The sequence below is a fragment of the Paecilomyces variotii genome (assembly GCF_004022145.1).
Source record: "Paecilomyces variotii strain CBS 101075 chromosome Unknown C8Q69scaffold_2, whole genome shotgun sequence".
NCBI lineage: Eukaryota > Fungi > Ascomycota > Eurotiomycetes > Eurotiales > Thermoascaceae > Paecilomyces > Paecilomyces variotii.
Genome location: NW_021167141.1, coordinates 3,191,596 through 3,212,360, shown reverse-complemented (window position 1 = coordinate 3,212,360; position 20,765 = coordinate 3,191,596). Strand labels below are relative to the sequence as shown.

The following is a 20,765-nucleotide window of genomic DNA, read 5'->3' as shown; positions in this document are numbered from 1 at the left end:
CTCTCCCACGTGTGGATATGACAGCACTTTGACAGTTATAACCGAGGCAAGGGGCCTGTCATTCCTGTCATTCTTTTGTTGACGCTTCCGGAGGCGTGGCGGCGTTTTAATAGTATACTTGTCGGCCCTCATTCCCGGAGAGTTTATTTACACCACAACCCTTTGATCGCTTAGGATTACTATCAACACTCGATCGCTTAGGATTACCATCAACCCATGTTCTCATCTAGGCATAAATTATTATCTATCTTCTAGTCATATGGGGCGTCCCTGACTGCTTCGTTACACATGCAGATCACTTGAAAAAAACATGCAAAACGTATACGCGAACAATGCTCGGAAAATCATGCAATCACCAAACAGAATGCCACGGCGCCCACCCCCTCTGGTATAGCCGGTTTGCGCCGATCAAAGCGCCAATAATGGAGACACAAGACGGAGAGAAGGAAGAAAGGGGGCCAAAATACAAAATAAAAAAACAAGGTAGTCAACTGATACTAGTTGTATGCGCGTTCTCCCTCCCGGCCCAAGACACCGTTGTATTATATCCGTCACAATCCAAAGTTCACCACTTGTAACCCTTGCTCAATCATGATATCGACCCAGTAGAGATGGAAAGAATGCCCCATAGCAATCAATTGTTGCGTCTGGCGTTCGTATACGATCTGGAGGATATGCCGTGTCGTCGTCGCATTGCGCCCAACGCCGGCCCTCTCCATGCTCGATATGAAGTCCAGTGCCATCATCTTTTGGCTGCCAGACGGTGTAGACACCCCGACCGTAAAGAGAGGAAATATTATAAAACGAAGATCCAACCGCCCAGCTCGGATTATGCTCTCCGCGATTCGTAGTATAGCCGCCGAGTGGCGCATAAGCTCTTCGTCGGGAGAACCTTCCGGTCCCAGACGCTGGCCCGGCCACATGCTGGTATAGGAGAAGAGGACGCAGGCATGGTAGAGAGATATAGACTGGCGCAAATATTGTTAGCCAATGACGGTGATGGGTTTGATCGCAAATAAAGGAACTATCACTCACCTGCTGCCACAGTTCCACGGACCGCGGGGGGAAACTGCTCATGTTCTGGCGAAGCCAGATGGCATTGGGCGACTCCCAGAGCAACCTCAAGCTGTTTCGTAGCTCCAAGAGTTTCTTCAGGCGACTCGTAGGATGGGCAAACGGTGCAGGACCTACTGAACCGGCAAGAAAGCGCGAGGACATGGCTTCTCTTCGAAGGTCTGCTGCCAGGAAACCTAACCGTATAGCCAAGACGAAAGTATCGTGATGCATCTGCAGGATCATAGGCAGACTATCATTCTCCTCTGGGTAGATCACGCTATATCCTGTGGGGCTCGTAGGGTACAGAAGAGTGTCAGGCCCCGGGAGCATGTTGCCCTTGACCATGGCTCCAACAAACTCTCCGCTTCCCGCACCGCTGAAGAGTGCGTAGAGATCAATGGTGCAAACCCACCAAATTATAAATGGATATCGCTCGCTCCCGAGAGTCGAGCGCCGCATGAGTGATATACGCAGTAACCGGGAGATGTGGTGCGACCACAGATTCGAGCCACCCGGCTCAGCGGCAGCAATCTAGGACGTGTCAATAGCCACAAAATACAATGGACTCGATGACCAAACGAGGAGCCATACCTCGTAGATAAGCAGCAAGAAGTGAGTCAGAAAGAGTCCGTCCGAGCAAAGGTCTTGCGGGCTCCGAAGACTGGTCTGAAGCGAGGGGAACGCCTGTTGATAATGCTGGAGAGCGTCGATACTCTGCCCACCGTCCTGGTGAGCCAGACTGAGCGCGGACACTGCCATCATCGCATGGAAAAGCTGGGGGGTATAAAAGTTAAAATCATGGACCATTTCCTTTTTTCACTCTTCCTTCCCTCCTCTATTTCTGGCATTCCTTCCCCTTTGATTTGATGCGCATGACGGTGGACTTACTGGACGAAACGTGGCAGCTTCCTGCTCAAAGATTTCCGCTCCTGGGACGTGGAAATGTGAGATGGGAGACCCTCCTTGAAAAGATTGCGTCTGAACAAGCTGTTTCCAGACAACATCGCGGAAATGGGCGAGAAGTTTTGCGTCATCGCTTCCCCGCGCAACCACCTGCTCCAGAGGTCCAGACAGTCCCTCTGTGACTGGTTCATGTAGCGAAAGTTGAGGGAAGATTGAGGTAGGCGAAGGATCTGCCGCTTCTGGAGTGGCCGATAGCCTCGAAGTTCGCCAAGCGGATGAAGGTCGTCGTGGAGTATCTTCGAATTTGCTCAGAATCACAACGTTGGGATCATCGGTCTCCATGGCGTTTTCCTGTTCGTCCCCTCGAATACTGCCGACTTTAGAACTGGCAACGGAACCCCTACGGACGTCGGGTTCTCCGGCACTGGCGCCATCGGCTGAGGTGTCGGCGTATTCTGGGAGGGCCGAGAAACTATTCGGATTAACAATAACATGATAAGTACCTGGAGTGTACGCTTCCGCCTTTCGCTCTCGTTCCTCGTCCGAGGTCAGGTATGCGAAAGGTGGAAGAGTATCATCCGCTGGAGATGTGTTGGACCTGCAACTGGCACGAGTTGGTGACGTAGCTGCGCAGACCAATCCGTGAAAATTAGAGAGATGGACACATCACACGAAACTGCGGAAGTATATAACTTACGGTCCCAGACGGAGTTTCCCGTCGTAAATACTTCTGCCATTCTCCCCATGACTCGAGGAGTGTCGTCGCGGAAGGACAGCCGCGGATTGTAGTCGCAGACATGACCCAGACGGGCACATTGCTACATCATCTCTGAGTAAATCTGATCAACGAGGTCCTAGGGGCGGACTGAGGGTTGGGGGTTAGAAATACATACGCCACATGTTGGACGACCTTCGTCACATTTCACTACGGAGAAATTGTCAATTGAGCTGTCATTGCGAGTCCTGGTTTCTTAGATCCACGCTTACCTTTGCGTCTCTGCACAACCAAACAAAAGCACAGACGTTAGTCAGTCTACTAGATACCCCCCGGAAAAAAAGGAGCACCTGGTAATACTTACCCTACATGTCCTATTCGAGATTGTAAACATGGCATTTCGTAAGAAGGTCAGATGACTCGGGATTGTATCGTGACTTACCAGCAACCTGTTCTCGATCGTGGTGGCAGACGAACACGCGAAGGCACCGAGAGATTAGGAGAGTTCACATCGGTACTACGGCTTGCAGTCCTGGATGAAGAGGCATCGTCCTTTGGTGCAATGATCGGTAACCGCAGCGGCTGCTTCCCGGATGATGTTCCACCCCGCCTGTTTGGCATTACAAGTCTTGTCACCGTCATCAGATCAGATCAGTTGTTTCCGAGCCGTTGGAAATCTCACTCGTAGATGAGGACGGCTTGGCGGGGTACCGGAAGGACCTAAAGTGAGTATCTGCCAGCACGCTGACCCACGGGGTAATAACACGCGAGGAAAGCACGAAGAGAAAGGCTCTTCTTCTATCCGTCTCGGCCCCCAAAAGAGTTCAAGTTCGGAGAGGGGTTCCGAAGGGTGATACAGATCTTAAGAGAGGTGTCACGTCAAAAAAAGTAAGGAAGTAGAAGGGCTCCCAAGGGACTGACGGGAGAAGAGGAAGAGGAGCCGACGTTCCTTTTACCTCTAGAGGCCCGGTAAACAATCAGGAACAAGCCCTAACAGCTGGGATACGAAGCTCATTAATGATCTCACAGGGTCCTGGGGAAGATGGGGGTATGCAGGCGTATTCATAGTCCGGGCCCGTAATAAAGTCTGGCGCAACAAATAGTCATTATCATGATCGAGGCATGATCGGACCTGATCTACCTTTTGTGGCGGGACCTGGAAATGGACTATGCAGGTGGGAATGAAGCTCGAAGGTATCTTCCTCCGTGAGTGAAGTACGGGGACTATCCCTTTGCAGAAGAAAGGATGGATAATCGTCAAGAAGAACGTAAACCTGAGACCACGGCGGTATTCACATTCGCCTCAGGTGCCAACGATGTGGTCGCTATCCGGCAACGACTAGGACGGACCCCGGACCAGATAGAGGAAGTATGAAGCCATCATTGTCGGGTCCCGGCCGGATGCCCTCATCGGATCGATCATCAGCTGTACCTGGCGGGAGGCGATCCAGGCAGAGCTTGACAGGCCGGACCCATGGCTGGGGGACAAGAGAGAGAGATCCAGGGCAGAAGCTAAGGGCTGTTTACCCTTGGGCTGCCATAATCGAACCCCATCATTCTGGACGACTGCCACCACGGGCTTTTGGACCGATCTGGCAAACTAGGTCCCCATCCTCCGTGGGCCCTAAGGGCGTTTCTGCAGCAAGTGCGCAAAGAGGCTGCTAGGGACGGCTGTCAACGACCGCAGCAAGCGAACTAGACGAAAGTTCGTAGACACGTACGTACCATGAGCCTAAAACCCAACGGCATGATTATTGAGTTCGGCTCCGCAGAACGAGTTTCGAGCGAATACTATTTATTACCTTGGCGCCCCGAGTCGATAGCCGTCCGTGTTTTGTGCTTCGCGTACAGTTGGTAGAAGAGCGACGGTGATGAACTCTCCAATGGGAGTGGCTGATCCCGTCGGCCAGACTTGTCTTGTTTGCCTTCCGCGGGCGTGGCGGTGGGTTCATGACCGTTGTGGTTCCCCGGCTGGGTCCTCGTTTTGGCCGTCTTGCGTTGGCTCCACGACTGAACAGGAACTGGCTGTGAAATTGATCTGCCGGCCGATATTGCCTGAAGTTAAGAAACACTTGCTCTGCAGGAACTGCAGGAACTGCCGGGGAATGCATCATGAGGCTCAAAAGAAGCCGTCGAGCCCGCATTATCAGGCAGCCCCCAGCAGCAGCAGACGATAGTCCCAAGCTTCCCTATGGCTGAGAAAACAATAGACTCAAAGTAGAGTTATCCGCGAGATCTGAGCGTGTTGATCGCGGTTCAATTCCGTCTGCCGTTTTGGGCTGTATACTTTCTGCCCCTCAAGCCCATCGAAATAGAACCCCTCCCCCCCCATCACCAGAGCAGAAAGAGATGACGAGTATCCCCAGAAGAGGGGGGGCAAAAGCCAGACGGCACTATGATTACCGGTGCCTCCATTCCAATTGACAGTGTCCTTTAACGATGCCAAGCAGTATCCGACAACATGGGAGAGATCCTCTTGTTGCTCGCTTCCCACGGTTACCGGGCGGAAGTGCTATCATTGCTTGCATAAAAATCTGCCGAAAAGACCAGGAAAGTCTATTACACAAGCAATACCATTTGTGGAGAGGCCGCAACTATCGACCGTCAGGGAGGAGATGGGATCGTTCCGATTGCCAGCTTGAATGCATACCCTAGCATGGGCTGCTCTCTGGCCAATGCGCAGCCGCTGACCATTCTGCTCAGATCTAATTAAATCGGCCCCTGTCCGGTCCTCCGGGCTGAAGGCTAACTAAAGATCACACCCTTGTGACGATGAGTCTATCGGGCAGTATTAGGCCATGGTGATACTTTTGGGAGACTCCGATAGACTGGTTTGCAGCTGTCATTACTGTCGGCGCTAAATTGGACTCCCGGACATGTCCGGCGCCGGCGACGCCTCCGCAAGCATAGAGTATGGGACGGTCCAGTAGTCTGATAAACATGATCCGGAGAGTGGTCAGATTCGAGAGGGTATCGAGCAGTGTCTGGTTTGTCTGATCGACGTTTCCCTTACCTAGGACAAAGGCGCTTTGGCCCCATTGTAAACGTGCCTTGACCAACTTGACAGCCTGATCCCCAATGTAAGCCGACCGAAACAGGAAGCCAAGAGAGCCAACCAAGTTACCGTGCTCAGTCAAAAAACGTTTTTGCTGTCAATGCCATCTCGGTCACGTGAGTCCGATATTTACTCGTAGTCTGGTACATTATTATAAGCATCCGGTTAAATTCGTTGCGAACCGGCCCTAAAAGCTTGATGCGTCGATCCGCCTTGTCTCATCCATTATTTTGTTTATTCATGGCTCGTCCGTGTACTTACGCTTGCTGCCCATCGCTATCCCTGCGGTTACGAGGAATACGCCCAACACCCATCCATTGCTGCTCGATCTGGCCAACAACCGCCCCCGAAATCTCTTCTCGAGGCCGAACAGGTCTGGAACGTGCCAGCCACAATGCGGCGCCTGTCGCGGGTCTACTCCGGACAACAATGCGAAAAAGCACATGGCCTCGACCGAATCCCCAACGAGCTTCCCTGGGTCATTCGTTCTCTAGTACCGAAGCGGCAGTAGACTCCGCTCAACGCCACACGCCTCCCCGAATCACAGGGTTGGCCGACAACGTCAAACTTGAAACCACCCTTACCGTCGATCTCCCACGTGGTTGTCATCCAGAAATCTAAAGTATCACCAGTCAATCGCCTGGGTCAGAATACGCTGCACCGGTCCAGATCGCTCTCTGCCGTGCCACGCCCGCAGCAACTGCCGCTGCTCTTGGCTCACTATGTACGGCACCTTCCGACAGATAGCAATATACGCCACCATTGCCTGCGCCCGCTGAATCCTGGTAGTCTCCCCGGGTAGGTCGACATCGCGAAAAAGTAGCCCATTTGCCAGAGCGATCACTGTGGCTTCGAGGTCTGCTAGATCTGATCTGGGAGCCTCGGCGCTGGAAAACCTTTTTTCCAATTTACCAAATAATCCCTGCAGTCCGTCGTATACCGTGGCGTGTACGGCCCTGCCCCCATTTTGGACAGCCTTCTCCGATACGGGCAATAGTTCGGTCAAGTAATCTTTTAGGGCTGAAACTACTTAGTGCTCTGCCTAAACCAGTGGGTGGCGATCAACTCACCTGAAGTAGATGTCTGGATGGCGGGGTTGAAGCAGTGTAGCAGACAATGCACACATGCTGCTAGTGTCGCTTCTGCACTAAATTTAAGTTCATTCTCAGCCCCGAACCGATTGTTGAACCGATTGTTGACCAGAGCGCTCAGCTGACTTACTTGGCTTGAACATTGCCAGAGTCAATGTCCATCTTGTCTTTGTCGTCCTCAGCCAGTTCCTCTACCACAGGACGGACGATACTAAGGCTAGCCGACATCAGGTCAACATCGTTCCTTATTTCCGCAAAGTCCCCGAAGGCCTTGATCGCATGAGGGCGATAGGCCAGATTAGTGCGCTTTGCCTCCCGGATGGCAATGACCTAAAAAACGCCCATTAGTCTTCTACCGTGTAAGATAACCAAGAATGGACTCACTTCCATCTGTTTCCCGACCTTTTCCCTTTGTCTCCAGAGTATCTCCGCCTTGTTGGTAAATTTGACAAACGCATTCAAGACAATTTCTTTCCCGTCCCAAGTCTTCCCCGCTAAAGCTCGCTCCAAGACTGGCCATATGAGCTCTCCGGTGGCAAGGTCCAAGTTTTGTTCCAAGGACGTAATAGCATCAGCAAGGGCCAAAGCGGCCGTATGCTTGATAGCCCAATGGGGGGAATCTAAATTGTCAGCAATAAGACTCAAGATTTCTTTCAAGTACAGGGTTACTGCGCGTGAACCTCCAACGTTGTCTTGCCAAGTCTTCTGAAAGAAGTCCTTTACTTGATCGTCAGTATCATGTTTAGCCACAAAGACGAACGGCAGGGAGGCAGCTGCAAATGCCATAAAGCGGTCACTGGATAATTTGGACACGGAGTGAAGAATCTCTCCCGAGATGACGCGGTGTGAGGCGTCATCTGTTCTGAAATAGAGCGATTTTGCGAACTCTATCGTGTCGAGGACGCTATCATCACTGGCAAGGCGCATGAGGTAGCCTATAGAATTGCTATAGGATGCGCTCACAGTGTCATTGCGATCTAGGACATGCTTTTTGAGCAACTGGACGAAACGATCCGCGTAGGGCCGAAAGAGAACTGTCTTCATGCTCAGGATGACCAAGACTCGGCTGCAGCCTACTTTCGACGGTAGCCCTACGGCCGTTCGTAAAACGTTCTCCAGTTTTGAGGCTACTTCTTTCATACTGCTGTCGTCAAGGCAATCCAGGAGATATCGCTCTATGACCTCCATCATGGGAGACGTGCGAATGCTCGATAGTCTCATCTTGTCTATTTGTTGACCCGTCAGGCCGTATTTGTCGGCATTCAAATGGACATAGTTGACTGCCTGTGGTTCCAGTGAGCTCAAGGAACCCAGAAATCTCTCAAGAATTTGCGGCACGAAAGGACGCAAGATGGACCCTGGTGATTTCTTTGAAATCTGTATAAGAGTGGTGATGGCATAAGCCTGGACTTCTTGGGCGCTGGATTCCATTCCTTCCGCGCCGAGCAAGAAGGGGACTATGTGACCAAGCATTGCCCTCGATCGTTTGGAATCGCCGTCGCCTGTTTCGAGACTGCGGATCACCATGTTAGTGATAGTCTGACAGAGCTTGAGAGCTGCGGCTCTGACGGTCTCTTTGATATCATCTAAGACCTTGAAAGCTTTGGTAAGAATCTCGTTCATGTACTTGTCGTACTTCTCCAGCTGGCGCCCTTGGATCAGATCCGCGATAGCGGCACAGCTAGCCTGACGGACTCTCCATTCTCTGCCAACCAGAATGCTTGTAAGTAAGTCATCCATAATCTCGTCAAAATGGGCATCCAGGACTGCATTGGGGTCTTTCACGAGTGCCTGCCAAATGTCGTTCATAGATCTTTGAACGTTTGGATTTGGATCGAAACGATACCGATAGAGTTTCGGGTAGATCTTTGGATTCTTGGATAAGTATCCATTGATGCTTGAGTCAGAAAGAACATTGCTTAGACCAAATCTGCCGAAAGCCGCGCGGCTGGACCAAATGGCATCATTAGATGCCAGTGACATAAACCTGTAGACCAAGCTGGGGTCTCCGACCTCGGATGCAAGGTTCATAATGTCTTTGTATGTAGTCACCGAACCATCTCCGGTGGGTAATGCTCCAGGTTCGAAGAGTTCGGTATCAGAATCTACCCAGCCTCCTCCTAGATTCGTGGTGTTTCCCGTAAATGAACGCACTAGGTCTCTGACTAGATCATCCTTGATGGATTGGTCTCCCATCTCATAGACAAAGCCAAGTCCTCTAGAGCCGATTTCCTGCACAAATTCGTCACGGTCTGTCAATAGGCCTGCGAATGCGGCTTGGCAGCTACGGAGCCGGTGCTGGATGTCCCCGAAGTGGCCGCAGTCCTTAATTAGACACAGTAGCCATATTGCTGATGCCTTTTTAAGCGACGGCTTAGGCGCCCCACAACCAGCTATAGTTCTGTTGGCGACATCCACAAGAACTTCTGTCCGAATCTCTGACTCCGGCACGTCTTCATCCACGTCGAATTCCCCGACCAATGATTTGGAGGCCCAGCCAACGGCTGCTGTGCTTAATGCCTCGCCAACAGCGAACTGGGTCTCTGGGCTGCGTACCTCATGTAAATCATGCAGGCAGGTGAGTAACTCGGCGAATGGTTCTCCGTTGTTATTCCTCTTAGGGAAGATCAACGAGAAACGGCCGATTGTGGATATTGCGGTTTGGCCTTCTCTCCTTCCGTCTTGCAGAAGCTTGTCTCTCACCATCTTCCAGCCTCCTGCACCTTGCGGGAGCATGACAGGGGATATGACGCCAGACAGACAGAGCTGCCCAAGGGCTATTTGTGCTGCTTCCCTCAGCTGGGTATCACGTGTCTCCTCGAGGATACCGATGGTAACGCTAAGGGACTCCGTGATAGTCGTATTCGATAACACGTTAAGCTTTTTACGGAAGGCTGTCCGGCTGAGAAGGTAAGTTATCCCGAGAAGAGCACCGCTGACATGATTTGCGACCTGTCCAACAGCGCCTTTCCAGGCCCTCGCACGCTGCATCAAATCAGCAACCAGTGTCTGACGCTCGACATCCGCGAACGAAACATGAGAAGCAAGGATTCCAAAAGCTCGTGCCGCAGTTTCCTGTGTAGTCTTCTTGTTGGAAAACATAGGAACCCTCAAGGATGGTGCTCGACACGCCAGAGCGCCAACAATGTCGTTAGATGCGAGGGAACATACATCAATAAAATGCACGCCACATTGCCCGAGACCTTCCCCGTTATTCCAGAGAAGGCCGTTCAATGCAGAAGACAAAAGAGCAAGGATGGTTGCACGGTCACAATCTTTGATATGCTGCTTCAGTGCGGAGCGAGCTGCTTCGTTCGAGGCCAGAAGAGCATCAAGGCGATATTCCCAATCCTGTTCTATCTCAACAGGTATCCCTGACTTTGAGAAGGCTTCCCATAGGAGAATATTACGGACAAATGCAATCGCAGGCGCAAAAGCTGCAACCAAAGCTCCTGAAAACTTCTTGGAGCCCGGTACCGCACCATCTTCCAAAGGGTTTTCCTCGCTCCCGGCACCTAACAGAAAGCACGTCAAATCATGGAAACTGGGGAAACGGTAAGTTGGATCTCTGGCCAACTCCGCTGACGACGAGCCAGTCAATGTACCGCTCTTCGTGATATTTATCATCCTATACCAATAAGGATGTAGTCCCTTTCGGCCCTCCTCGACGACTTCGCGCTCCTTGTCCTGCCTACCAGCAATAGCCATGAGATCGATCCAACGAGCCACGACATCCCCATATGCCAGACAGCGGTTGGCGAACCGTACGGCAGCAAACCGAGTACTTCGAACAATCTTGTATCCTGAAATCGAGTCATCCTCGCCCGGCTGGTTGTTCATATGGTGCACAAGAAAAGGCCGCAGCTGTTCCCGAAACGCTTCGTCCGACGAGTTGGCAAACGAATTTAGGACACTTCCCAAGGCTTGCTCGATGCTGACGAAGATCTGAGAACTGGACGCGTCGGAGCTCAAGGAGGTAAAGAGCCATCTCACAAGGCCGAATTTAAATCCGTACCCGGAATCGTCCTGCATATCGGACACAACTTTAGGCGCCAACAAGCCTATGCTCTCATAGGCAAGGCTACGCAAACCAGAGTCTGCTGGAGAGAGCGTCTGGCCGCTAGTTGCAGGATTAGGCCAACCCTGCGATTGAACAAAATCCCTCAATCCTGAGATAATCTTGGGTGCAACTACCTTCAAATCATCAGATGAGCCCATGCGCACTACCCAAGTTGTGAACGTAAAGATCTGTGTCCGTAGCTTAGAGGCTAGCAGACCCTGGACTGATCTGGCTTCATCAGAAAAGAGGCCCTCGTCTAGAATCTTGACAACGCTCTGCGTATCCGCTGTTGCTTTTATTGATCGCCCTAGAAAATGTAAAATCTTGACTCGAAGTGCAGGACGTGCTGGTGGTGCCCCATCGGGCCTTCCCGTCCCAAAATAGAGCGTGTAGAGCTGTTGTACCACGTCGGGATTCTCGAGATCCGGCGTGAAGCGTTTCAACATATCCTCGCCAATGTCGGACAGACGAGAATTGGCATCTGCAGAAGCAATCACGGCGGGTAAAAAGCGCTCAGAATCTGTGAAACAGCCACTTGCCAGGAACTTAGCCACTGCAACCTTTGTCTCCGTTAAGTTGAGACCACCGTTAGTGGACGGATCCCAGGTCTCCGCGGGAGATGTTCCCTTGTTGAGAAAGACATATTCTGAAGCCGTGATTCCTGGACAGATATCGCTATTCTTGCCCCCGGGTGATAGAAGCAACAACTTCCCGAACCACGACGACAGAAACGCAGTATCTTCGCCTGAGAGTCCCAATTTCTCTCTCAATGCGAGATCTTCTTGGCTCCCTTTCTGGGGCAACTTCAAAAGAGGGAGTAGTCTTAGCACCAGGTTGAACACGATGGCTCCCTGTGTACCATCGGTCCCGATGTCTGCAATGCCTTGCAGCACTGATGGAAGCAATTCAGTCCTTGCGGCTGGCGTAAGACGGCTGATTCCCTGTTGAATATACAGAAGATCAAAATGTCGAATGAGCGGAGAGTGCTGTTCTTTGAACTGTTTCAGAAGAGCCGGGACTGGCAGCTGGATGGACTGTGGTTGGATACGCGTGTTAATATGCTGGCAGACGCTGATGACCTTGTTGCGCACGGCCAAGCTCTCCGACGCCAGCTTGAGCAACAGAGGAGCCAAGTAGATGCCGAGCAAGGTCTGAAGTTTGCTATCTGTGCTTGCCAATGCGATACGAAGCTCGACCTTGGATATCAAGCTCAGCTCCCTAGCTTCGGGGCTCTCTTGGGCGGTGGCGTTGGAGGACATGGTTATGGAAAGGCACAAAAGAGTGGCAGGAAGAAACGAGAGGGAAACGTGGCGTGATGTCCTCCCTATTAACGAGAACAGGGGATCTTCGAGAACTTTGACTATACAGAAAGTATTCTCAGAAATTCGAGGGCTCCTCTCTTTCTAAAGCATCTTCTAGGCAGTAAGGATGATGACGCCTTATCACAAAGGGCAAGAGCCTTGAAGCCTGATAGTTATTGATTGGGTGGGCGTGCGCTAACCGGCTTAGTCATCATGTGATTCTGCAATGTAAAATTCCCAATTTCGACACACATATAAGGATAAGAATATTTGTCACTGGAAAATGTGTTCGATCTGAATTTTTATAGTCCCTGATTTAACTTTTGTTTCATGGATCTTGTCGTAGTTGTGTTTGTTTCCACCATCTAAGCTTGAAATAGTAATTAGCGTATATATATATTTCCTGGACCGTGCCGTGTTAATCATAATCATCATAGTGCGGAAACTTGAAATAAGCTTCGTCTGTTATTTTTCTGACCAATGTTCAAGTAGTAGCTTGCATTGACACGAAGTTTATTCACGGAAGTGTATTAGAGCTACTGAAACTATCATCGCTGAGGTCCTTAGGACAGCTTGTTTACCAAGGTATTGAAGTACGCGTTGGTCCTGCTGATCTCTATACATTGCGAATTGAATCGAGAAACTGAGTCCTACTCAAAGACATTCAACTATCTGGCTTAAGACATGACATATAGCTGTGCTCCTGTGATATTTCAATTCATATTCTCCCAAAAATAACTGATGAGGTAAAAGCAGCTGCTTCTTTAGCAGGGTATCTCGTAACGCCTATAGAGATAAGATCGGAATAATACTAGGTACTCTCCCATCTCAGCGCTATATATAGTCGAGACAGAAATCAAGGCCATATATATGCATATATATATCGAAAATCAGACAAGAAAGGTCGGGAAGAACAAAAAAAAAGACCTATTAGAGATCGGTCAATAAATGGAGGAATCAACTGTAGAGGCTTTCTTTCTTTCCTCTGCGGCTTCTGCTCTCAAAAAGCGTCCCACTTCACGTTCGGCCTCTAGTGAGTGGCCTGGAGTGCCGCTTCGATTGGCTTTTCCAAACAGACACTGCCACAAATCATCCTTCCTGACAATTTCGCCACCCGCTGAACCGCCTGTCATTAGCCTGGATAGCGTCGCGTCTTGGAGTTCCAGAGAATTCGCAGAATCAATCGCCGTTTCTGAGAGGTTCTGAACAGTAGCACCATTAGGACTATCAGAGGTCGGTGACTGAGCTCCCTTTTCTTTCTCTCTCTGCACGATATGTGTCAGACGCCGGGAAACAGAGATGTCGTAAATGGTCTCCTCCACAGTGTCTGAGACCAAGTACATCCAGATGGTGGTTGGTCGATGCTGCCCTATACGATGTACACGGGCGATAGCCTGCAGCTCGATTGCGGTGTTGATAAGCGGCTCGCATAGAAAGACGTGAGTCGCATTGACGAGGTTGAGACCAGATGAATGTGCTTTTGCATGCAACAGGAAGCATTCAATAGCCGGATCGCTTTTGAACCGTTCAATGCCATCTTTATTGTCGACGCTGATGTGTCCGATCTTAAAGCGACTGAAGGCAACGCCCAGGTGACTCAAGAAATGTTTGTACTGCGAGAAGACAATCGATTTCGAACCAGGGTCGTTTTGGCGCAGCCATATGAGATGACGTGCCAGAGTGTCGATCTTTGTCCCAAAGTAGCCATCGAGGTCAATGTTCTTGATCTCTCTCATAATATCGGAACTGACATCTGTGTATATAGATTTATTTGGTGAGCGGTCGGATCCCGGCTTCACTGGGGGCTTCTCTTCCTGTATGACTAAATCTTGAGGCTTGTACGTTATTTGGTGAAAGTCCCTGACCTTCAGACGTTTTTTGCATGTGGGACATGTTCGGTGTTGATGCCACCACAAACGCAGGCAGTCTTTGCAGTATTTGTGCCCACAAACCGTCAAAACACCTACCGAAAGAATGTGTTAGCAGGAATTTAGGGCAAATTATAGAATAAGAGATACATACCGATTTCAAACGAAGACTGGCAGATAACGCAGATTCTCGAACTATCCTCTGAGCCCGGCTCTTCACGAAGATGTATTAAGTACCGACGCTTCGCCTTCAGTCCCGAAATCTTGCCGTCGATTTGGGATTCCTGCTTGAGCTTTGCGGCGAAGAGTTCCTCATTCATCGGTTTACCCACACTCTCTTCATCGTAGGGGGCCACAGTATCTGATATCTGTTGTAGTTGACGGTAATATTCCAGGCGATTATTCATCGTATCACGGAACATTTCCACCTCCCTTTCCAAGCCAGATATTACCTTCGCCTGTTCTGTAGCCATCTGACTGGCATTAGCTAGAACTTGGTTGACAATCTCAAGCTCAGCCTTAGCTCTGCTACTCCCCCCGCTTTCCTGCCATTCAAGGGACGTAGCAAGGCTACGCAACTCGCTAATGATTCCACGGAGCGACCCAAGAGTAGGATCAGGCTTGATTTTGCTGCGGGTGTTCATGATGTTACGGAAGAGCTCAGGAGAAGGACCTTCGCCTTTCTCCGCCTGGATAATTCCGCTTTTGATCTCATGCGCAATGAGGACGTTTCTTTGGCCGGTGATAGCGTCATTTCTATCCGCAAACATGGCACGTAGTGCCTCCATATAGACATACATCTCGTCCTGGTGTTTTGTCGACGTCTCATATTCATTTCCTTCCAATTCATTCTCTTCCTCATCAACCAACGGCTGAAGGAGTAACTTTATCATAGAATCGCGCCATTCGTTATACTGGACGGCATGACGATTCAAAGCGTCGCAGAAGTCTTCAAATCTCTCAAATAGACGACGTCCTTCGAGCCCACTGCTGTACAAGTGCGGCTTCATGTTGGGTATGTGGACCAAGGACTTCGTAACCGACTTTTGTCTGATGGTCTTCATATACCGCCCAGCCTTTTGGGAGATATCATACAGAATCTCCTTTCGGATCTGCTTCGCGGCCTCATACGCCTCTTCTTCCAATTTCCCGAGCTCCTTGAACTCTTTAGAATCGGGTTCAGTGAGAGCGCGATCTGTTTTGATCTGATAATAGGCGTTTCCAGTGAAGAATGTACAGATATGTTGAACCTCCAGTGCAGCCCGAAGCTTTGCCCGGTAAGTGCCGATGCGACTATTCTTTGCTGTTTCTTCGCCGTCCTCCTTGTCACTAGTAGTATCGACAGAGGCTGTGTCGTTATCCAAAGTCTCGCGTGCAGCCCTCTCCTTCTCGCGTTCTGCCTGGAGCTGGTCGCGACAATCTTGGACGATCTCACTGGCCCGGGCTAAGGCATTTTGCCATATTTGGAGGGCTTCCTTACCGCGATGAGCGTTCTCTAACAACTGACCACGCCTGGTCTGTGAGAGTAGAAGGGCACGCTCCTCGGTGCGAATAAGCGTATCATTTTGATCAATCATAACTTCAAGCACCTCGTTCACCGACCGCAATGGTCCGTTAGCGACCCCAAATGCACGACGGTTGCCCCCAGCTACCTCAGGATGCAAGCATGTCTGCCGTAATCTCGTCAACCAGCTTCGCATTTTATCGATCACGGCTTGAGAGTTAGGATCCCAGTCACCAGATAGTGGTGTGCCAGTGTTGTCAAGACCACAGTCCTCGCACATCTGCTCATAAAGATGACCGTAATGCTGCTCTTCAATGGGTGTAAAAGGAACCGTGATTACAACTCTCCTCTGAGGCGGTAGACGTAGCTCATCTCGAATGCGGTCTTTGCTGTGTCGAAGCGCAAGTTTGCCAATGATGCGTCTGAACACAGGTTTGAAATTCTCGTACAGTCTCGTCCAGATATCTAATCCGTCACTGAATGGCTGGTAATGAAGGAACAATAGAAGCCCGAACAAATCTTTGATGTCTTTCCGTAACGGAGTGCCTGTTACAGCCCATGCGTTCTGGCGAGGGATAACTCGAGCAACCCTAGCAGCATTACTGACGCCGCTTTCAATCATCTGAGCTTCATCAAGGCACACTCTCCACCATGATATCTGCACCAGGGGCGTTTTCCGGACTTCGAACCTTTTCTGGTGGCGAAGGTTCGGCCTGGGAGCGTCACCTGCGTAGTGAACTTCGCGTGAGAGAACGTTGTATGTAGTAAGCACAACATCATTATTAGCAACCGTCTTGACCAGATCCTCGTTCAAAGATTCAGAATTTCGAGGAATCCCGGTGTAATGAAGGACGCGAAGACCAGGAGAATGTGTATTGATTTCCTGCTTCCACTGCTCGAGAATTGCGGGCGGAGTAATTATCAATGTCGCGCGGGATTCAAGGAGACCTTTACTGTCGGTAGACGAGCCTTCGTCACTGAGTGTCAGCGGACGTTGGTTGAGACACATCAAGCTGATCATCTCCACTGTTTTGCCGAGCCCCATTTCTTCCGCAAGAATGCCGCCCTTAAGATAGCGTCCAGCATCTTTCCATCCAGAAAGATTTGTTGTTACCGTGAGAAACAAATGGCTAGCGAAACAGCGTCTCCCATCCGCATCTGTAAATTCGTAAAAGGAGTCTGGAAGTTCCTCAGATGGCTCCGGTTCGGCTGGAACGACTTTACCATCGGGCTGAAGCTGCATGCCTTCTCTCTGAAGAAGCCACCGGACGGCTCTGGTTTGAAATGGGTAAAGCTGGCATTGAATAAGATCGCACTTTATATCTGCAGATGCCGCCGGAGTACGTTCAGGAACATGGACATTGTCGTAGAAGTCCCGTGGAGACCATGTCGCTCTAACTTTCTTTTGACCATTAACATGGGATACTGTCGATGGGTACTCCGGGAGTCCATAGGGAACATAAGTCTGGAGAATAAGCCGAGCTTCTTTGGGGAATCGACGAGGAATTTCCAACGAGTCTTTCCAGAGAATGTTGAGCTCGAGTTGGAAAGACTTTCGGTCAGACAGAGCGTGTAGTGTAGACTGATAGCATACTAAAGGCTGAGTCTGGCGGGCCCGATCCGTGGAAACAAGCCCACTCAGCAGCTGAAGTTGAGCGCCTAAATTCGTGATCTCTGACTGTCGTATTGTGTCCTGAAACAGAACCCGCTTCCCTTGTACGGTGGCAAGCTCTAGCTTAAATTCCCGATCGCCAGCCAGAGCCCCAACACTCCGAATAAACACGGGGATCGCAAGTCTCTCGTTAGGAGAAGAGTCTCCTTGTCCGAAATCGCCAATAGATTCTGCGTAACTCTGGTACTATGTTAATAATGGCCATATGAACCTCTTCCGCGCAAGGTGCGACTAGGAACTCACCAAATCCAGGAGAATACGGGCCAAGGTAATATAACCGATAGGCCTCCTCGCGTTTGAATCCAGAGAACGAGGAGAATTGGTACTGCTGGTCTCACCATCTGCTAGTTTGCGACGCTTGCTGGGAGGCCCTTCTGGCTCGGTTTCCTGACATTGCGCGAACGCGGTGGCCAGCTGCTCAGGCACGGGGCCTTGAATAGCAAGGATTAGTGAATCGAACCGATATAGATCGATGACCAAGGGAAAAAGGCATTCTGGAGTCATACCTGGCAATGATACCTCTCCACGCACCACCGCCATGCTGGTGCTCTGAGCAAGGTCTTCCGAACGTCGCGAGGGGAAGAACAGGAGGCAATTGGGGCAATTGACATATCGGACCAAATCCTTATCTAGCAAGTCACGTGCTGATAGTGCTGATAAATCCCCCGGCCGCCCCACAAATTTAGGTTTCGGCCGCGGAGGCGACGAAAATGACTTCGTTAAGAGTATCAGAGGATTAACGATTAACGTTCTTGTTTTGTCCGCGGTTGAGGTGGCAAATTATAGACTGCGTGAGTGCTGAAATATATATATATATATATTTCAAATGTCACACATGGTGATACTTCTATAAGATATTGAAGCCCTTGCCCGATCAATAGGGTATGTATTAGCAGGCTCGAGGCTTTTAATAGATCTATTTGCTTCGTAGGTCCAAACGAGGTTAAACAAATGGTGTGCTGGGCCCTCTTCCTAAAATGCTCCTGACACTGTTCCTGCCAAGACAGAACTGTCCGCTGCCAGGGGATTTCAAGAGACGAGCCGATGACTCTTGACCTGCTGGGGTATCGCTGACGACAGTCCCATTGACTGCCTTGACGTATCTCTGGTAGCCATCATCACCATTAAAGATATCTGTTGTCTCACCTGATGAGGAGCTACCACCAGATGTGGAGAAATAATGTGCCTCTCCATACTGCTTTGTATGTAGCGTCGAAGGCCCCGATGTGAGAGTGTAGGTTGATATGCCGGGGCCGCCATTGGAGTCAATATCAAGACCACGACTAATTGTGGCGTCGATAGATGTCGTCTCATCGGTAATCCCGTAGGTTGAATTGCAGTCCAGTGGATAGCTAAACGTCGTATAGCTCTCGATTGACCCTCTACCACTGCCGATACTCGTTGCTGATACCGTACCGACGGTGCTTTGGTTGTTCCGCTGACTGATACCTTGCTGGGTAAGTAAACCAAAATTTGAATACGATAGAGTCTGGCTCCATAGAAAGGAAGATGATCGGACTGTCAGATTCCTCTCAGCCCTAACTGAATAGGAGAGCGACTCGTTCGCGCCGGATTGCGCGTTTTGGACGAGATTCCGTGTGATAAAGAATTGGGGCTCCGGGGCGCTGATCTGAGGACGACCTTTCCCATGAATGACGGTATCTCCAAAATAAAGGAACACCTTTCCCGTGACCACCCAATATGAACCAACTGTATTGGACAACGCAGCGGTTCCATTTGCAGAGGTATCAAGCCCTAGGACTTTGATCTCGAAGGTGTGACTTTTCCCATCAGTAAGCAGAGGAATGAACGGCGTGACATCGATTTCCGGCTCTCGGAGGTCAAATGCATCGATGCCCACAATCGGACGCCAGAAACCCGGCGCAACCCCTCCTGTAAAGATGACAGGGAAGGGCCATACAACTCCGGCCAGTATCCCATCGATCAGAAGTTGGACTTCACGGAAGGGCGAATAGCCGTTCAGCTCGCCGGCAGTTTGTGTGAAATCTGCCGTGTTGGATGAAAACACATTAGACCACCAGAATTCTTCCGTTGACTGTCCACATGCTGAAATGGATACGATGGCACGAGAGACGTTTCCAGGAATGCTGTAAGCCACGGTCGTATTATCAGATGGAACAGTGAAAGCGCTCGAGGAATTGCTGGATGACTTCCGCGATGAGATGGGCAGAATGACGTCTGCTGTTTTAACGTTGTTCTGGTGCGTAAACGATGCTGTCAGCGTCACATTGAAGGGACCAGTATAGGTGTTGTCGATAAGATTCCCCAGGTCGAATATCAACTTCTGGGGTTGTTTCCAGAGTGTGTTGTACTGAGACATCTCCTTGATGTACGTCCACACAATCCCGTTAGTAGTAGGCTCAGCAGTGGATGTCCGAAAGACTTCTACGTCTCCAAGAAACATCAGTGCCAGGCGGTCAAACTGACGGCCTTTAGATGTGACGGTGAGATTGATTCTTGTTGTATCAAAGTCACATTGAGGCGGTTCATAGTTGCCTGGCAGAAAAGCGAATCAATTGATGGTCGTAGCCCAGGCAATAGACATGCTCTACTTACCTACAAACGGATGCCCATAACTAGCTGCAAATTGATGTTCCATGAGCAGGATTTCTTGATTGCAGGCATTATTGCTTGCTGGATCAAACGTGACGGGTTGATAGACCTGGAAAACATCCAGTGGCCCAGCAGCACTTGCAGATGAAGATTGGCGGCGCACATTCTCCAGATTTCCAAGCGATAGCACACCTGGGAGATACCCAGTTAAGGCAAGGAGAGAAGCATGACTGAACAACATCGCGGTAAGAAATATGGTAGCCGCTACCCAGACCGCGTACTTGGACCGCGATCTAGCTGTATCGCCCCGACTTTGAAACGTTCCTGCTGACCCGAAACCCTGACAGAGGTCTCCCTTTGCGGATACTAATACATATGCAGCGTTTTCTTCATCCGACGGTGCCAATCCGCTAATACCACGCGTATTAGCGCGGCCAGAGGGGTGAGATCCGCGTAGTCGCCCAGGGGAAAGCTTCCACAAGATCCCCAGGACAACAAGAGAAATCAACGGACTGAGAAACAGCAGATTCTCAGAAGACACGGTTACGTGGTGAAGGACAAATATCGGAGTGCCAGTCACACTCTGGTATGCGGGGACCGAGGACAGCAAAGCGACGTCTTCTCGAAAGGACGACGGCAGCTGTTCCTGCATTCTAGCGGTCGCGGCAACAAAGAGTAGGCGAAGCGCTAATCAAGTCCTTTCGATATGATTAACAACCGCATCAGGGGCTATGACTTGTTAGGTAGGTGGCATTCAGGGCGGTCCGACAAAGGAGAAGAGCATTGGCCCTTGCAACGGTGATCGCGTGCGAGGATGCCGGAATGCATGCCAAAAACAAGGATCTGATAAGAGACCGACGGTCACCGGTCAGGTCCACAGCGTAGCGCATGCGCATCCTGAAGATAACGTCTTGTTTCTGATAAAGCCTAGACAAAGCCTAGACTAGAACAAGATTGTCTAGACCA

The 20,765-nt window shown here is 50.4% G+C and overlaps 5 protein-coding genes across 5 annotated transcripts; all 5 read right to left on the bottom strand.

The window, feature by feature from the left end:
* Positions 1 to 551: 551 nt before the first annotated feature.
* C8Q69DRAFT_504981 (fungal-specific transcription factor domain-containing protein) lies at positions 552 to 3,295 on the bottom strand (the record flags this gene model as incomplete). Its single annotated transcript, XM_028632660.1, has 9 exons — positions 552 to 968; positions 1,036 to 1,587; positions 1,648 to 1,830; positions 1,945 to 2,585; positions 2,657 to 2,777; positions 2,853 to 2,884; positions 2,947 to 2,956; positions 3,039 to 3,048; positions 3,117 to 3,295. The coding sequence occupies 9 exons, from the start codon at positions 3,293 to 3,295 to the stop codon at positions 552 to 554; spliced, it is 2,145 nt and encodes a 714-aa protein (XP_028487983.1).
* A 1,087-nt stretch (positions 3,296 to 4,382) lies between these two features.
* Positions 4,383 to 4,965, bottom strand: C8Q69DRAFT_167836 (hypothetical protein). Its single transcript, XM_028625732.1, has one exon. The coding sequence runs from the start codon at positions 4,816 to 4,818 to the stop codon at positions 4,426 to 4,428; it is 393 nt and encodes a 130-aa protein (XP_028487982.1). The 5' UTR covers positions 4,819 to 4,965; the 3' UTR covers positions 4,383 to 4,425.
* Positions 4,966 to 6,893: 1,928 nt separating this feature from the next.
* On the bottom strand, positions 6,894 to 12,632 carry C8Q69DRAFT_168124 (putative proteasome component). Its single transcript, XM_028625733.1, has 2 exons — positions 7,205 to 12,632; positions 6,894 to 7,150 (listed from the first exon to the last, which is right to left on the bottom strand). The coding sequence occupies exons 1-2, from the start codon at positions 12,137 to 12,139 to the stop codon at positions 6,947 to 6,949; spliced, it is 5,139 nt and encodes a 1,712-aa protein (XP_028487981.1). The 5' UTR covers positions 12,140 to 12,632; the 3' UTR covers positions 6,894 to 6,946.
* A 39-nt stretch (positions 12,633 to 12,671) lies between these two features.
* On the bottom strand, positions 12,672 to 17,792 carry C8Q69DRAFT_458615 (SNF2 family N-terminal domain-containing protein). Its single transcript, XM_028630004.1, has 4 exons — positions 17,732 to 17,792; positions 17,469 to 17,656; positions 14,204 to 17,405; positions 12,672 to 14,144 (listed from the first exon to the last, which is right to left on the bottom strand). Exons 1-4 carry the CDS (start codon positions 17,763 to 17,765, stop codon positions 13,123 to 13,125), a joined length of 4,446 nt encoding a protein of 1,481 aa, XP_028487980.1. The 5' UTR covers positions 17,766 to 17,792; the 3' UTR covers positions 12,672 to 13,122.
* A 376-nt stretch (positions 17,793 to 18,168) lies between these two features.
* On the bottom strand, positions 18,169 to 20,451 carry C8Q69DRAFT_504978 (peptide N-acetyl-beta-D-glucosaminyl asparaginase amidase A-domain-containing protein; the record flags this gene model as incomplete). The annotated part of the gene is made up of 2 exons (XM_028632659.1): positions 18,169 to 19,742; positions 19,803 to 20,451. 2 exons carry the CDS (start codon positions 20,449 to 20,451, stop codon positions 18,169 to 18,171), a joined length of 2,223 nt encoding a protein of 740 aa, XP_028487979.1.
* Between the last annotated feature and the right edge of the window lie 314 nt (positions 20,452 to 20,765).

What these genes read in the sequence shown, in the direction of transcription:
- C8Q69DRAFT_168124 (XM_028625733.1), bottom strand. Translation starts at nt 12,139, where the DNA reads ATGTCCTCCAACGCCACCGCCCAAGAGAGCCCCGAAGCTAGGGAGCTG. An exon ending in AGGTCGGGAAACAGATGGAA is followed by an intron (nt 7,151 to 7,204) that starts GTGAGTCCATTC and finishes GGCGTTTTTTAG; the next exon opens with GTCATTGCCATCCGGGAGGC.
- C8Q69DRAFT_458615 (XM_028630004.1), bottom strand. Translation starts at nt 17,765, where the DNA reads ATGGCGGTGGTGCGTGGAGAGGTATCATTGCCAG. An exon ending in CCCGTATTCTCCTGGATTTG is followed by an intron (nt 17,406 to 17,468) that starts GTGAGTTCCTAG and finishes ACATAGTACCAG; the next exon opens with AGTTACGCAGAATCTATTGG. An exon ending in CCAGTCTTCGTTTGAAATCG is followed by an intron (nt 14,145 to 14,203) that starts GTATGTATCTCT and finishes TTCTTTCGGTAG; the next exon opens with GTGTTTTGACGGTTTGTGGG.
- C8Q69DRAFT_167836 (XM_028625732.1), bottom strand. Translation starts at nt 4,818, where the DNA reads ATGCGGGCTCGACGGCTTCTTTTGAGCCTCATGATGCATTCCCCGGCA.